Source organism: Beta vulgaris, chromosome 9, assembly GCF_026745355.1.
Source record: "Beta vulgaris subsp. vulgaris cultivar EL10 chromosome 9, EL10.2, whole genome shotgun sequence".
NCBI lineage: Eukaryota > Viridiplantae > Streptophyta > Magnoliopsida > Caryophyllales > Amaranthaceae > Beta > Beta vulgaris.
In genome coordinates, this window is record NC_079210.1 from 2,584,984 (window position 1) to 2,603,599 (window position 18,616).

Here is an 18,616-nt window from a genome sequence, read left to right on the forward strand (position 1 = left end):
GAAACGAATTTTGAGAGAGAAAGGCTGAAGAACGACGCACGAAGGAGAGAGAGAAAAGTCGAAGAGAGGGAGAGAGAAAGTGACGTGAGATTGAGAGAAAAATAATGTGTAGGGTGAAATAATTTGGGTTTTTAGGATATTTATATAAAGGCTTCCCTTTATGGGCTTAGGAAAAGAGATATTGTTTAATGAGATTTAATGACTAATAAGATGGACAATTTAAGACTTTAGTCATCAACATGACTCTTTCCCTTTTTATCCTTTTAGGATTTTCGATTCCATTAAACTTCTTTTTCAATATACTTTAATATTTAAAACTCTTATTAAAACATGCTTAATTAAAATATTTCTAATTTTATTAAGCTATGAAAAATAATTTCAGTTGACTTTTAAAATAGTCAACCCTTTTTAAATAGTCAACTCATTTTCCAAACTCATTTGGAATTAAATATAACTATATAAATACTCAAATATATTTATAAAATTCTTGAAAATTATGGGGGATTACATCATCCTTAATTAGAGACCGAATTTCCCAGGGAACCTTCCAATATTAAGATAATTTTTGAATGTACAAACATAATTTTTTGATAAATATAATCTTTGACAATTGATGGAAAGTTTTATTTTTGAAAAAAAAATGTTCACCAGGTTGATCTAAAGGGCGCAGCTGACTTTTATCTAACATTTTTCTTTTTCAATAAAGATGTGGTGATATGGTTGTACTGTTGTAGAGCGTGAAATAATAGATGAACAATAGGTCCATGTCTGAAATGAAAATTTTATCAATATGGGACAAACGAATATGAAAAGTGTTACGATTAATAATATAGGTTGGGGGGAGTACATAGTTAGAAAAATATTCAAACTAAAACAAGCTTAATTAAAAACATTGATTGTAGCATAGGAATTGAATGAGTTATCATGTCGGATTTTGTGAAAGTTCAACCATACTAACCCAACCCGTTTATTAAATGGATGGTGTCAATTAGTCAAATCGCTTACTTCAATTGATTGGGAACCTTAACCTAAAGTGACTAATTCCTTTTTGATTCGAGTCAATTGGTCGTGTGTGTCACTTCCCCCCTCTCTTAATATAAGGTGGGATTTCTATTAGAAAGGGTATTCTTATGGTGAGAAACCCTTTAAGAAGAGTAAAAACTTCTTAAAATGATCAGCAAAAAATAATTAACTTTAGCAAAAATAATATAAAATGAGCAAAAAAAGGCACTCTTTATACTTCATACTTTTTAAAATAAGTAAACATTTCTCTCTATATTAGAACTTTATATTTCACGTATTTCAAAACAAAAAAAAGTATAATTTTGAGTTATTGACTTCTACACACCTTTGCCATCAAATAACTTCTACTACCCTTACAAAATAATTTACAATTAATATCTTTAACCAGGAGAAAACAAAATGGAACAAAATTTTAAAACATGGGGAAAATGTTATTTTCACTCATTCAAATTATAAAAAAAGTAAAAAAAATGTTTATGAAATAGAATGCAAACAAGAAGCAACAATTCCACCACTCATACCTTATCAAGATTACTTAATTAGTGTGGCATTTTGGACCATCAATTCAATGCCTCCATTAATATGTAATCCCTTAGCCTCTGGCAGGCTGTACCATAATGAGCCCACAATTGTGTACCTCATTTGGTCAGTCATATCATATCATACCACCTAACAAATTAAAAAAGATTTTTTAAAAACCAAATTAAAGATATATTTTTTTTACCAAATGAAATATTATGCACGTGCTGAAATTCAAGCCCTATCTCTTCTTTACTCCAAGAGTAGTAGTATAAATAAGGAAATCATGTTGAAGAAGTCTTCACAGCCTTCCAAGTTATCAATGTGCTCTATCTTATACTCAAAGCTTGGAAGTGATTACAAAGCTAACTTTGTCCAAACTAAAACACCAAGTAAGACTAGTATTCAAGCAAGAATTTCACTAGTCGATATGCCCAACTCTCAGTATCAGGTAATTTCTTACCTTTCAAATACTATCAGGTCACCAAGGATGTCTTGTCATAGTGATTAAGATTGACGTGTTGTGAATGATAGGTCATAGGTTCAAATCTTCCTTTTATACTTTATACTGAAATATATTATCTATCCATTTAATTAACTTTAATTTCTTATTCTATAATAACACAAATACATGTTGATAATAATTGATAACAGAAAACACACTATCAATTTTTTATATATATTTATATATGCAATATAATACTCGGTAACAAGTCACTTAAACTTTGAAGTGTCCATGTCGCTCGTATAATCAATTAAGTAGTACTTGGTGTAGTTGGTATGTGCGTAACTTTGCGACTTTCAAAGTGACAAGTTCTATCCCAACCAACTACAATACACGAAGTGTTGATTCATTAAAATCCTTCTCCTTATCCTATAATATATGAAAATAAAGTGGTCGTCTGGTAATATGTATTGGACAATTTCGATGAGATGATGCTTCATCACATATTTGGACTCTTCTTTCTTTAAACTTTAACATTGGTGGATCTGAAGTTTGGGACATGCACATGCATATATTTTGACAATGAATAACTTTTTGTAAGCAATACTTGTATAGATCGAGTATCCGGTGAAAAGGAAAAAGAAAATGTAACTAAAACTTTTCATTATTACCCAAAACTCTTCGGTTAATGAAAACCCTATAATTAGTAATTTTGTTTTAGGGCATGTTCTCTTCGACATAAAACTATTGAAGTGTACTGAATTGTGATATGTGAGAGTAAAAGTATATATTGTTCAGAGTTTTATTGGACTGAACTGAACAAAAAATAAATTGGAGAGAACAGACCTTCTGTTTAGTTTTGGAAATTTGTTTAATAGTTTTCCGCGCATGTTAATAGCTTTCAGTACTTCATACGGTACGTACATATCAACTTAATTCTTTTTACCATGCAGATGGAGGGTTACAACAAGATGATGTTAAACTATGTTCCCGTCTACGTAATGCTACCAGTAAGTCCTAATACCATCGATATTCTTCTCAATCATATAAGCATATATATGTACCTTACTAAAATATTTCGTTCATTTTTTATTAGTCGAAATATTTGTTTTATAACAGCCTCAAATACATAATGTGACTATTATTTAAAGGTATAATACAAAAAATTGATGTTTTATAAATATACATTGAGACAAATCTAGCAAGATTTTTTTTAATATTTGTATATCTAAATAACTATTAGTGGAATTTTGTAAAATTTTCCCCTCAAAAGCTAATATTGCTACTAATAAAGAAAGGGAGCTAGTGTATAGCAATAACATAGTGTACTACAAAAGCATGGTGCAACTGTGATTGTTTTATACCATGGTTTCGAAAACCAGTCATGGGGAGTAGTCACTAGTAAGTATAGTACTATAGTATATATATAATAAGAAGAACGACAATTATGTTTAAATCTGCAATTTTAACTCTTAGTAAATAATTCTTTTATATTGCTTCTGTTCTTTATTGATATTTTCAGTTTGACTTGTACGGTTTTTAATGTACATATTTAACTATTAATATATACAATTGCATACTAGTTATAATTTATAAAATTATAAAATTTGATATATATTAAAGCTAATCAAATTGATGTAAAAAAAAAGAATAATAAAATAAGACCCATATGATTGTTTCTTTTTACACATTGAAAAAAATTTAGAAAATTCTATAAATTATTTTTAATAAGTTAACTTTTGCGCGTTCTTCTTAAAATAAGTCAACTTTTCAATTAAATATAAATAAGTTAACTTTATATCTATTTTTGCTATAAATGAGTTAAATCACAATGTCATCCTATTAAAATGTGACACGTATCATAATTTCAACGTCATTAACTCGTTTATCGCAGAAGTAGATACAAAGTTAACTTATTCTAAGATAATCAAAAAATTGATTTATTTTAAAAAGATCAAGCAAAAGTTGACTTATTAAAAATATTTTTTTCTAATTTTAAATAATGTCAAGATTTCAAGTAGTAACATGAATAAGGAACAAAGTCTTTTTTCCTTATCATCCGAAAGGATGTTTTAGGTTGGCCCCCTGATTAATGGGTGGATTGCCTAAGTCTTTTTTTCCTTATAAAAAAAAAAAAAAAATGAATAAGGAACAAAGGAAGTACACTAAATAAGGTCAAAATTCAAAGATTACAATGCGAACTCTTTGCTTGAAGCCTAGAGAAGGAAACGTAAAAAGATAGTGGCTGTGACTAGAAAAGACTGCTATCTTATATTCAGATTTGCAGTCTTATTCTAAGAAGAAAAAAAAAAGAAGATGCGGTTTATTTTGACCATTGATGAAGAACCAAGGTCTTAAAATTTTTTTGTACAACATTATAAGTGCAAATTCTCCTATATATGTATATATACTACCTCCGTTTCATATATTATTTGCAACGATTTAACATTCGTTATGTATGCAGTTGGGAGTGGTTTCTCCTAAAAATTCATTCAAAGATGAGGAAGGCACCAAGATGCAACTAGAAAAACTTAAAAAAGCAGGCGTGGATGGTATAATGGTGGATGTATGGTGGGCAACCATAGAAGGGAAAGGTCCAAAGCAATATGATTGGAAGGCATATCGACGTTTGTTCCAAATTGTACAACAATATGGCCTAAAAATCCAAGCCATTATGTCATTCCACCAATGTGGAGGCAATGTAGGGGATATTGTCAACATCCCACTCCCTCAATGGGTTCTTGACGTTGGTAAATCCAACCCCGATATCTTTTATACCAATTTGGCTGGTACTAGGAACGCCGAATACCTCTCCCTTGGTGTCGATGACAAACCTCTTTTCGATGGCCGAACACCTATTCAGGTAAAAGGGCTGAATTAAAATATTTTCTGTGTAAAATGTTTTCTATTAAACCAAATGGACCACATATGCACAAAGTTTAATTTATCGTTACCTATTGCTAATAAGACTTTGCTTAAGGGTTCCTTGAAGACTAATGTTTGAACAAATAAGACATGTAAAATTTTGTGGACAATTAACTAGGCAACTTAAAGTTTGAAGTATGAGAAGAAATCCTAGGGATGATAAACTTACCTTAGTTTTAGTTCTTGTGCTATCACATGAGCAATGTGCAATTACATGGTACTAACCATGTATATATGTACAGATCTACAGTGATTTCATGAAGAGTTTTAGACAGAATATGTCCGATTTCCTAGAAGCAGGAACCATAGTGGACATTGAAGTAGGCACAGGTCCAGCAGGGGAACTACGATACCCTTCTTATCCCCAAAATCAAGGATGGGTTTTTCCGGGTATCGGAGAATTTCAGGTAATATATATACTTCCTCTCGTCCTTCTAAAATATATTTGTTGTGCACATGTGAGTTGTTCCACATTGGAGAAATAGGATAGAAATTAGAAGTATTTACATTATAATAAGTTAAAAGAGTTACTCCTACTATTGTCAATTGATTTTTAATTAGGAACAAACTCTCCTCCTCCTTATACAAATGGTATTAGAGTCTAGGTTATTGAACACACACATGTGATTATGGAGAGTGTTAAACACCCCCACATCGAAGAAGAGGAGAAAGTGCCACAATATAAAAGTACGAGATCATAACATTATTGCAAATAAATTCGATACTTGTAAATAAGGAACGACCGACGATGGTACTATCTCTATTATTGGACACGTGTTGGTGTCGGATTTTATATGATTATTTTTGTTTTGGTTATTTGACAGTGCTATGACAAATATATGGAAGAAGATTTTAAGAAGGCAGCAAAAGAAGCAGGGCATCCAGAATGGGAGTTGCCTACTGATGCAGGGAAATACAATGACACCCCAGAAGAAACAGGATTTTTTAGAAGAAATGGAACTTACAAAACTGAAAAAGGAATTTTCTTCTTGACTTGGTACTCCACAAAGTTGATACTCCACGGCGATCAAATCTTGGAAGAAGCTAACAAGGCTTTCCGTGGTTGCACCCTCAAGTTAGCAATTAAGGTGCGTGAGTAAGTGCATCTTACGTTACAAGTACCATCTTAAATCTAATTAACATATCACATATGTCATATATATTATATATATAGTTTATGAATTATGATATATGCAGCCCTTAAGGTTGCATATAAGACATAAATACGCTAGTTAAAATGAAAATACGTTGTGAATTTATGGAAAAACTTTGCATCAACCGATGTAATAAAATGATCAATTAATGCAACTTATTTCCATTTTTAGTTTCTTATATACAGCCCTTAGGGATGCATATAGCTTTTCCCATAGTTATTAATTAAACATTCATACTGTCTTTATGTCAAATAATCCATCACATTATGATTATACCTTAAGCCGAAAGCACACTCATTGGTTGTCGAAAGTCGAAACATTTTGGTCACTAGTTAAGATATTGTTATTTTTTTATTCCATCCTCTCACTCATGTCTAAAATTATGCTTAAGTAAACGTTTGGTTTGTGAAATGTCAATTTAGGAATTCGGGAAAAGGATGAGAATTACTGATGGAAATTTCACAAATATATTACCACCTTGTTCTTTTTGGTGATATATTTCCAACTTATTTTGTTAGTATTGAGAATCAATTGGGAAAAATAAAAGAATTACGAAAATATTCTTACCAATACCTTAACTTTTTGATTTTCATCTATCAGCGACAGACTAGTTATTTTTCTAAATTCTTGCTAATATACCATTTTTTTTGGATATATTAGCGAGAAATTAGAGTAAATTACAAGGTTGATGTAAAATGTAAAATAAGACAAATCATATGATAATTGAGGTTATATTATTGTAGACTTTGACCATTATCTTTATGGTTTAATTTATTTGTTTCGATGTAAATAAGGTTAATTATATTAATTCATTGGCATGCATGAAGGTATCAGGAATTCACTGGTGGTTCAATTATCATTGTCACGCGGCTGAACTAACTGCGGGGTACTATAACTTGTACGCTAGAGATGGATATCGGCCAATTGCAAGAATGCTAACTAGGCACAATGCCATCTTAAATTTTACATGTCTTGAGATGAGGGACAGTGAACAACCTGCTGCAGCTTATAGTGGTCCACAAGCACTTGTTCGACAGGTGAGCCAATCATCAGATCTTCATGTTCTTATTATATGTATAGCATCTAAAACGAGTCGGCAGGTGATGATCTATTAGTGTTAGCATCGTCTTCGATTCAAAAAGTCCTAGATTGAGTTTCACCTCTTGGAAGTTGTAAAAAGGACCTCCAACATTCGCCCTAGGTAATTGCAAGAGAGTTAACTTATCTATCTTATATAGGATATAAAACTAGCCAGTAACACCGCACCACTAAGATCAACTGCGAATTGCTATATACATTTTTCTGTTTAATTCGTACATGCAATAATAATATTTTACTACTTAATTAGGACGATCTTCTATAAACGAATCTGACCATGTGGAAATAAAAATTGGATTAATGAAAACGATGCATTAGTTAAAAGATTTGGTCAATGTCTAGTCGTCTATATACTAATTCTAATTTAACCTGAAAAAGTCATATATATATATATATATATATAATATATATAATATATATATATATATATATATATATTGCATCTATTAATAAAGGGTTGAAGTATATTGTCGATGATCACTATATTAGTCGGTTATATCTTCGCTATTTACAAGAACTTATTAAAGTGACTCTTTTTTATTGAAGGATGACTAGTTATCGTTGAAACATGACATGTTTATACGCAGCCTTACCAAAGACCGGCGTGGTAAAATTCTCATGGAAATAACAGCGTAGAACCAAAAGATAGTAATCTTACCATGCATGCACTTGTATTTAGAAATCAAAAGAAGGATTTCACAACAGAAATGCTAAAAGAAGACACTAGCTATGAATTAACATCTTAAGATGAGACAAGAATTAAAACAAAACAAGACTCTAGCTCGCTAGAATTTCATCCACTTGGTCCAAATATGATTACTATGGTTTTTTGTTTTTTGGTTTTTTGATTTTCAAAGTCATGATATATTTCATATAATGAATAAAAAATTAGTCAAATTTATTGCGAACATGATTTTGAAAACTGACAACTAAAAAGTAAAAACTACTTTTTCTGGTTTCCTGTTTATGGTTTTTAGTTTTTTAAAAAAAACTGCAAATCGAAAACAAAAAACGATAACAAACGGGCCCTAAACCTTCATAAAAGTGATATAATTAATTTGCAGGTGTTAAGTGATGCATGGAAAGAGAACATCAAGGTTGCAGGTGAAAATGCACTTCCAAGATATGATAGTACAGCTTACAATCAAATCTTGTTAAACGCCCGCCCAAATGGCGTGAACCCAAATGGTGCACCAGCTCTTAAGATGTTTGGCTTTACTTATCTTCGTGTCTCCGACGATTTGCTCGAGAACAATAACTATAAGCTATTCAAGACATTTGTCAAGAGAATGCATGCTAACCAAGTAAGTACACCTATATACTTTTGCAATGGTCACATCTAATTTTGTACACAATATATTATTGCAAGTTGCAACACATGAAAAAATAAAATTGGTTTGGATCACTTGGTGGGAATTTCACCGCATGACCTAATTAAGGTTAGGGGTTCTCTGTTCGAGGGCAGATCAGAAGTTATTCATCTTACCTATGTCGAACATTGTGACATTATCAATGTGGCTAGAGAGTTTTCTAACATAGATTTTCTACTTTCTTTTTTTTGTTTTCAGGAATACTGTCCAAACTCAGAAATCTATGGAAACTCTATTGAACCGTTAGGGCCATCATTTCCGAAAATTCCCATTGATGTTCTTCTGGATGCGACGTCGAAACCGGAGCCATTTCAATGGGATAAAAAGACAGATATGAGTGTTGATGGTTCATTTTCTGCCTTTATATCCAAGATGAAAAATTGGATGGTTTGCATATTCAAGTCTCAAGAGTAACTGAAACTTAAGCCTATATATGGTAAACTAAGTGAGCATAAATTTTATCTGAGACAAATAATGTTTCTATCTTAAATAAATTAAGGAAGCACTTCTATCTTCTAGGTCTCATTTCATGTATCTAGTATATAAATTTAAGCTTCATCTGTGTTTGTTCAAGGACTGTTTTAATCTGGGCAGTAAATAAATGTGAAGTACATCAGTCATTGTATTCCTATATATCAAACTCAATAAAAGTTAGTGATCCTCATGCTATAAGAATACATTGTACTTGTTAAGTTGACCTGGTCATTATGAACACTGAAACTCTCTTTCCACCTTTGTGACAGGGTGATAAGGGTTTGATTCTCACCCATTGTAAAAAAAATCTCCAATTTCTTCCCTTTTGCGAGGAAATTTTCCTTACTAAATCAAAAGAAAAGAAAAAATTTGTACTTGTTACTATTAGACCTGGGCATGGATCGGGCCGCGCCTGTTCACGGGCTCGGTCCGTGGGCTTGGAAAAATGACGGGCCGGGCCCGATCCCGATCCCATGAGTGGTGGGCCGGGCTGTGTCGGGCTTGAAATTTTCAGATTTTGTCCATGGTCCGACCCAGGCCCGCGGGTCGGGCTCGTTCCTCATGTGGGCTTCGCCCGTGTTTTATGTTATTTTTTTTTTTAATTTTGACAGTTTTAGGCTAAAAAACAAAAGAAATGGGTGTTTGACCCGCGGGACATTTAGGCGGGTTCGTGCCGGTGCGGGCCTGAAATAAAATTTCTTGACCGTGATAGGCCCATGCCGACATAGCGGGCAACGAACCGAGTCGGACCTCGAGCGGGCTCGTGCCAGGCCGGGCCGGCCTGCGTGCTGGCCCGGCCCATGCCCACCTCTAGTTACTATATGAATTGATGTTTCTAGGTCAATAAGGCGGTATGTAAATGTCCTTATCACTTTTTATTATTCAATGCACATCAAAGGGTGCAACAAGTTGATGTTGATATTTTACCAGAAAATGTGTTCCTTATGTGCATCATAATCTATGCACACAATCTCACATGAAGATATCTCTAGACTTAGGCTATGTTGAGTTTATCTTATTTTTTCTTATTTCAGATCAGATTAGATCAGAAAAAATAAGTTCAGATCAGATCATGCTTATATTTAAAAACTCAATATTACAATTAATACTATTATTTAATTTACTAGTACTTTTGTTCAAAAGGATTATTGTTGCTATTGTACTTTTTTTTTTTTTTTTGAAAGAGTGTTGTTGTACTTATTAATTATTAATATTGGTAATTATAATTAATATCATTATAAATGTCATTGTTGTCATTATTTTAAGTTATTTTGTTATTAAATAATAGAAAATTAAAAGCCACGTTTAAGAACATAAGATTGGCGCAAAAATAAGAAATATATAAAATATGATAGCTCAAATTCATGAAAACGAAACTACTAAGTTTGGATTACATTTCAAAATAAGCTAAGTGCGAGATACAAATTATAAATTTAGATCTGGTATACCTCTTCCCGCCGAATTCCAAATCTCTTTAGCTGTTTGAAGTTGCACCATATCCATTTCTTTCTTGCGCAAGTCATTGAACATATCACAATATGCTCTACTTGGTGCAATATTTACGGTCCTTGAAATCGGTATATCCAACTCATTTTAGAAGTGCTCTTATAATTAATGACTTGGGTTATAAAATTATTTTTAGTAATTATTATTATTATTATGATTATAATTATTGTTGTTGTTATTATAATAATGATAACAATAATTATTAATAATAAAAATTGTGTAAAAGTTGTGATAGAAATAAAATGATAATAGTAGTACTATAAATAAGATCTTATAATGTATTGTATAATCATGAATTACAAAGTAATAATATATTTTATAAAAGATGAGATCTTGCAAATCAAATCAGATCAGATCATATCAGAAAAAATAAGTTCAGATCAGATTAGATCAGAAAAAATAAGTTCAGATCAATCAGATCAAAAAAATAAGTTCTGATCAGAAAATTTCAGGTGAACTAAACATAGCCTTAATAGCCGTCCATCTTCTTGAAAACACCAATCTAGAATTTTCAATAATTTATCCCTTCGTACTTAAATATTGTCTTTTTCTTATATTTAAAGTCTATAATGGAAAGTTGGATTATGTTTATATGAACGGTAGTCTGTCACATGTCGATATTTTATGTCCTCTCGGATTCTTGTCCTTACTTTATAAGTCATTATCCAATCAATAAGTTGTAAGTTTTACTTGTGACAGGATGTCAACATCAGACAATAATAAATCAATTTGTTTTGTTAAATTTTTCGAGAATCGTCCAAGCCCAACAATTATATGGATATAAATTAAAAGTAGCGACCTTTTATATGGAGATGAATTTAGTAAGAATTTTTAAGTCATAATAGTGTGATACTTGTATTAATAAGAATTTACAAGATTTGTAATCTTGACCCTTGATAAAGTATAAAACTATTTTTAGTATTCCAACCATCACCTTAAGCTTTTGTTTGAGTTGGTCATTTGACATGGTACCAGATCAACCAACGTGATATGAAGATCATGGGCTCAAATCTCATCCATCCCTCTTTTCAAAATTGAATATTTAGCATCAGGTATAAGGGAAACATGTGCTGCATCTACACTTCAAGCCCAATGGGCTCTTACGCGAGGGGGCGTGATAGAGTATAAAATTATTCCTCGAACTCCAACCATTAGTTAAACTTTTGATTGAGTTGGTTCTTTGACAATCAAAAATAGTCATTTCAGACCATTAATTGAGAACAAATTCGTGTAGACTTAATAATGATAGATCATATTATCATCAATGATGAAAATTAGCAATTGCTAATCTAGGATCGATCATGAGTGGTCAATGGTGATTGCTTGTAATCTCGATTATTTGGTTACATTCTGCTGAAAATAAGAAGTCACTTTCATCTCATAAAGCTACCAGTTGAATATGACTTGATAATGCATGTGTGGACAGCAAAATTAGCTACACCAAAATGCTTGTTTTTGTGCCATTCATGTAGTGTTGGCCAAGCTCAGAATTGTCGTCTCTTCATTGGCTGACTTCCGTAAACGATCAATCGCCTTCTCAACCTATCAAAATCATACATAAAAACTATATGTCAATATTTTTTTTTTACATTGAAAAAATTTAAATAAATTGAAAAAAAGAAGTACATTCTAATGATAATACAACCAAAACATAAAACAAAGCAAACAAAAATCAAAGTGAGCTTCATTTGCTCTTACATATTTTATGAAATAAAAACAAACTTTTACTTGTTTAGTCCAAATTAAACTTGTCTCGACTTGAGCAATGGTAGTGAGATTGGATTTTATGTCTTGATGAAGAAGACTCGATATAAGAGGGAACCTGTTGAAACACGAAACCCAGATGATCTTTAGAGATAGATTACCGCATCTCATCTAGTAGACTTAATCTCTACTAGACGCTAAATCCCAAGGTCGTTGAACAGAATATCTTCCTAGAATTCTACTGATTGAAGTAACAAAGAAGTCATGTTCTTTGGTGACTTCTGACCCTTATCCGAGGGTATCCATAGTTTAGTCTCGCGAGATTGAAACTCAAAATATGAGGAGGTCGAAACTTGCCCCAAATTAACTTGAAGGGCCTCTCACAAGATGCATTTTTGAAGTGTAATGACTCCACATGAACTTGAGGTGAATTATATTGAAGTAATTCACCCGACCTATGGCTCCAAGGATCCAATAACCTTGTAATCTTAAAACTAGAAGAGCGAACCACAACATATTTAAAATGAGAACCTCTTCTCATCTTACCCAATACCAAATTTCCAAGATCCTCCCTTGTCTTATGATATTCAAAACCTTCTACTGCCCACCTATCATTACTAACTATCACCCAAGCACAATCATACACATGGCAAGGAAAATTGAACCTGGATAAACCTAAACTAAAGCTAAAACTAAGAACATAGACAAGACAAACGAAGATAAAGACCATATGAATCATAACACCCCGCCTTCGACAAGACCGCACTACCTGCGCCGCTTGAGACGAATCAAGCCAAACAAAACTGCATGTAACCTTCACTTACCAAGCGTTTGCCTACAACCAAATGCAACCACTTGCTTCCTTGGTGAACCGACTGACCAAATTACCACGAACACTAGTGGGGAATGAGGAAGGAAAAACTAAACTCTAACACCTCAAACCTAGAACGCGGGAACGAAGAAGAGGAGCCTAAGACCTAAACACCTTGAATTAGAATAGGGGAAGGGGGAAGGGGGAAGGGGAAGCTAGAACCTACCCACCTTGTGAACCAAGAACACGAGAACGGGGAAAGGGAGATTAAAACCTAAGAACCACAAAAACTAAAACCACCACCACACACCTAACCTAACCTCTAAACGACGCTAGGAAGGGGGATAAGGGAAGGGGATGGGATAAGGGGACACCAAGAATTAGTGGACAGGCCCGCCGGTGATTGGTGGGGCAACGCTAGCCACCAGCGAGCCTGTGAGGGCCGCGAGGGCTGGAGGTTTGCTTTAGGGTTTGTGTTTTAGAGCCGTAGGTTTTCGTTCGAGAGGGAAAAACGATGCTTATCTTGAATCTTCAGTTATGGGTACTGTCATTATGTTATTAAGAGTGGATATCATCTAGTTTAGTTGATAAAATCTCATGGAAATGATATCTAATATCTAAGATCGTATCTCGTCTACATTACTGTACTTAGCCGCTCATTTATACCAAAAATAAAAATTATGTCAATGAGAGATGTACAAAAAAATGCACCTTACAAAAATAAAATTTTACCAACGTTTTTTTTAAAGCAATAACCCGACTTTTGCATCATTTATACAATAACTTTGAGATAATATAAGTTATACCACTGTTCAATAGGTTAGAACTATTTCAATATCTACATAAAAAATATCTTCATTTTAAAAAGTTAACTAAGTGTGCTCTGAAGAATTCAAAATCTAAGTGTTGTAATCAATCAGAATTGGAGAAACTGCAAATCTAAGAAAATTCAGAATTTTGTTTCTACATATAAATTGTACCTCTGTGTTCCAATTGGTTCGAGCAGTCAAAACTATCAATGTTGCAGTTTGCAATAGTACACCAACGATCATCCCCCACCATATTCCCTGAAATTTACATTGTTTTATGGTACAAATCTTGTCAAATAAGAAAATAGAGAGAATTTTGTAGTAAATTAGTAGGAGTAATACTTACTGCAGCTCCTAAGCTAGTCTTAAAACCTAATACACAACCAATTGGGAGACCAATTATGTAATATGCAGCTAGATTTACATATGCCACAACAGCTTGCCATCCACTTCCAATTGCCACCCCTGAAATGTAGTTTAAAACAAAATTGCAGGAGAATAAAATAATTAAGGTTGACATTCTCATAATAATTTTAATTATAGGTTATCCAACTATAATCACAGTTATGAGTGGCCTATTCGTTATTGTTTTTTGTCTACGGTTTTAATTTTTTAGAAGTAAAATCAGAATTATGGAAACCACTTTTTCTATTGTAAATGTTTAAAGTTGAGTTTGTTCACCATACATCCGGGCGTACACCGATTTTGCTCATTTGCTCGTTTGAAACTCTCATTTTTAGTACATTTTGCTTATTTAGATTATTTTCAAATGAGCAATGAGCAAAAAAAAAAAATAGCCTTGGGTGTACTATGCTATCGGTACACCTGGATATATTATGAAATTTGTATTTGAAATTAATAGGATTTAATGAAAATATGACTAATTTTAAGATCATTATATCACTTATATCATATGACTTTTAAAATTATTTTAAAAGTTAAAACGAAAAACTAGAAACTAACATTAATACCGAAAAAGATAATTATATCCAAGGAATAATTGTATACTTGAAAGTTGAGAGTTATTCTTATAAAAAAAAATTCAATATTATGCTATACTCCCCCCATTTCATTTAATCTACACATTTACACTTTTCACGCTTGTCAATGCAAAACTTTGACAACATACTACCTCCGTTCTCTTTTAGTTGCAACGTTTGACAAATTGCACTATTCATGTTCTCTTATTTGACCACATTTATTGATTTATATGTTAAACAAAATATAGTCATGTGGGGTCTTGTTTGATTCGTTTCGATGTAAGCTTTCATAATATCAAATTTTTACTTACATACAATTAGAGATAAAACGATTTGAAATTGTACATTGACAAGCGTGAAAGTCAAAACGTTGCAACTAAATAAAAACAGAGGTAGTATATCTTTAGTTTTGTATTTGTAAAAATTATAAAAAATACATGTTATGATGAATCTAACAAGATCCCACATAACTATATTTTCATCTGCGTATAAATCACAAATGATGGTCAAAGTGAAATTTGTTAATATTGTAAAATATCTGCTACATTATTCTTATAAAATGATTTAGTTGTGTATTGTTTACCAGAAAGAATAGGCTGGATGCCATTGAAGAAGACTGAGATGGCAAGCAAAGGGGTTAAGTTAGATACAGCATCAATGACCTCAGAATCAGTGGTGAAAGCCTTGCTTAACCCAACTCTGAATATTAACACAATAGCACTAAACATTATACTGATCATGATACTAGTCCCATTCACTACTAGCACCGCGAATTTTGCAACAGATGGATGTCCTGCTCCTAGCTCATTACTCACTCTTACACTGCATATACATACATCATCACAATCATAGTATATGAATCACACATAAAAGAAATAAAAAGGAAGAAATTAGCTATGTTACTCGGACTTGGGTATCCATGTCGCACATTGCTATGCATCCAAGTGTCCAACTCGAGTTTTGTCTAAATTGATGTGTCGAAATGTTCATACCCAAGTTAGAGTATAGAGGATCCGACACAGATACTCGAGATAATATGGGGAGCTTGAGTAACATAGAAAAGCTGGGACATGTTTCAGTTAAATTATTTGAGCTAATTATTATTACCTGGCTGCAGCAGCTAGTCCTAACATGAACTGCATGTCCCAGTTCAAATAATTCATGCTGGAGTTTTCAATCATCAAATTTCGGAACTAGTTAGTAACAGGAGAATATAACACATAAAACAAAGAAAAATTAATTGATCAAGAGCATGTTCTTTCTATGAAGAGAGATCAAGAGCATATTCCAATTACTAACTGAAAGATTTACCAAATAGAAATTGAGTCTAGTGAAATTGTAGGATTAGACAAGAGTCCTGATATAAGCACCAATCCTTGGTTGTACCAGATCTCTAAGCTGTATTACAACCAGAAATGAGTTAGATTAAAAAGAAGAAAAAATTGCACATTTGTAAGTTTTTGTTGTTGTTGTTATTGTTATTGTTGATCAGAATCATCAGATCATATTTTGTATTAACTCCTCTGTTTCTGTAGTGCACACATACAATATGTTATATACATTGAAACAACTCTAATAATATCTCATTCAATCATGTTATCATACATAACTAGTTATTAAGCCCGGGCTATGCCCCGGGTAAGAAAAAATTACATTTATTAATATAATACTCTATGATAATAACACTAAATACAACTTAGTCTAGTGGTTAAGACTTTAGTATATGTATTTGAGGTCTCGGGATCAAACCCTTTTAATATATTTGTATAGATTTAGTGTAAATTAATGGTGAAACCTCTCTAAGTTTGTCCACAATAGGTAAATTGTGACCACTAAAAAGAAGAAAAAAATTATAGTATCTAAATAGACTGACTTATGTTACAGGTCAAACAAAATTACACTGAGTTAAGAAAAATGTAGTAAAAAAAAGACACTTTAACTATGAAAAATGTTTCTGAAAATCAATTTTGGCCTAAGAAATTCCTGACTGCACCATAGATAATAGAGAAAAATGAGAGATTTTCAGAAGAAATTTCATATTTTGTATCAGTAATAGTTTTAAGATGTCTGAAATTTTAACTCTAACATCACTGAATATATTTCAATAAACATATCTTTAGTCTATTTAAGTCAAATTCTTCTGAAACAAAAAAAAAAAAGAGTTAGTACAACATACCACAACATGACAGCAGAAGCAAGTGTGAGCTTAAAATAAGGCCAAATTCCTGTAAAAGCCATGAAAGAAAAGCCAGTCCAAGTATCCTTACAATTAGGACTAAACAATATGTAAATTCCATTCACAATGACTAAAACCCACCAAGAAAAACTTAGTGTAAGAGAAGCTCCAATTAGTCCATACTCCAAAACATCAACAACCAACCAAGTAACAAGTATATGCAACAACAACACTCCAACTGACATAAATGCTATAGGATTGACAATATTTTGAGCTTGAAGAAACCTCTGCATTGGACAGCTTAGAGCAAAGGCATATAATTGAAGGATTATACCGCGTGCGAAAATCTGTCCTTGCTGTGCTATACTCTCTGATTGACCTATGGATCTAAGGATGGAGCCTGAAAACCAGTATAGGAAGGTTAATAGGATGGCTGCTCCAAGATGAAGTATGAATGCTCTTTGGCATATGAGTCCCATTGATGAATATTGTTTTGCACCATAGGCTTGCCCACATACTGTTTGTACTGCACTTGCCATTCCCAACTGCAAAGTTTGATCTTTGGCAATATTAGAAATAGAGGGAAATAGAATGCAAAAACACATACGCTCCATTTGGTAGGGCGTAAAATGTTTTCCTGAAAAACTGTTTTCCTCTTTTTTCAGTTTTACATTGTTTGGTTGGCAAAAGAGTGTAAAACTATTTCCCTTTAGGGTAAAATTACTCTCCTAATGATGGAAAACCATTTTCCCTTCAAAATGAAGGAAAACTGTTTTTCTTATCCTTCTTGTATACTCCTCTCACTACCTCCTTACTTTCTCTTTTATTTTCCTTTCATTTCATTATTTTTCTTACTTCATCCGTTCCAATTTAGTTGTGACACTTTCTATTTTAGGAATTTTCAAATTAGATGTTATACTTTTATTTTGGGTAATAACTTCTCTCTATCTCTCTCCTATCGCATGGGACCCTTTTGTTTTCTTTCTTTATCTCTCTCCTCTCCAAAAATTGTCTAAGAGTCTGTGATTTTAAAAGTGTCACAACTAAATTGAAATGGAGGAAGTACATGGAACCAAATAACGGAAAACTAATTTTTGAATTGTATTGTCCATTGTAAATTGTTTTCCATGAAAATCATTATACACCGAAACTATTTTACGCCCTACTAAACGAAGTCTTAAATAGTTATAGTTAAGAAAAACCAACTAACAAGGAATAATCTTTGGCAAATTTTTGGAAGTTCTAAAGAACAAAAACCCAAAAGCTGATCTAAATAATGATATATGTACCATAATTCCATAAGCAAGGCCTTGAATGCCCACACTAGCAACAGAGGCACCAGCAAGCTCCAAGGCACCCAAATGTCCAACAAACATAAGTGTTACAAAGCTAAGCATGTAGTTGAATACAGACACCACAATAGAAGCCCCAGAGAGTAGCCACAATAGCCTTGACTCCCAAGCAATGAGGCGTGTCCACCACCTCGCTGCCACCGGCCTGTGTGCAAGGAAGTCTTCGACGACGTCCGACGACAGGTCTGAAATCCGTGTATGGGAGTCTAACCCAAGCAGTAATGTATGATACTCTTCCCCTCCTCTTGAGCTCATGATGCTATTGCTCAT

The 18,616-nt window shown here is 32.8% G+C and overlaps 2 protein-coding genes across 2 annotated transcripts; one reads left to right on the forward strand and one right to left on the reverse strand.

The window, feature by feature from the left end:
* Positions 1-1,735: 1,735 nt before the first annotated feature.
* On the forward strand, positions 1,736-9,159 carry LOC104902673 (beta-amylase). The gene is made up of 8 exons (XM_010690529.2): positions 1,736-1,993; positions 2,941-2,997; positions 4,452-4,850; positions 5,155-5,319; positions 5,737-6,000; positions 6,894-7,103; positions 8,229-8,468; positions 8,733-9,159. Exons 1-8 carry the CDS (start codon positions 1,751-1,753, stop codon positions 8,946-8,948), a joined length of 1,794 nt encoding a protein of 597 aa, XP_010688831.2. The 5' UTR covers positions 1,736-1,750; the 3' UTR covers positions 8,949-9,159.
* Positions 9,160-11,698: 2,539 nt separating this feature from the next.
* LOC104902674 (protein DETOXIFICATION 41) lies at positions 11,699-18,616 on the reverse strand. Its single transcript, XM_010690530.4, has 8 exons — positions 18,284-18,616; positions 16,995-17,539; positions 16,130-16,216; positions 15,926-15,982; positions 15,402-15,640; positions 14,185-14,303; positions 14,010-14,096; positions 11,699-12,056 (listed from the first exon to the last, which is right to left on the reverse strand). Exons 1-8 carry the CDS (start codon positions 18,614-18,616, stop codon positions 11,979-11,981), a joined length of 1,545 nt encoding a protein of 514 aa, XP_010688832.1. The 3' UTR covers positions 11,699-11,978.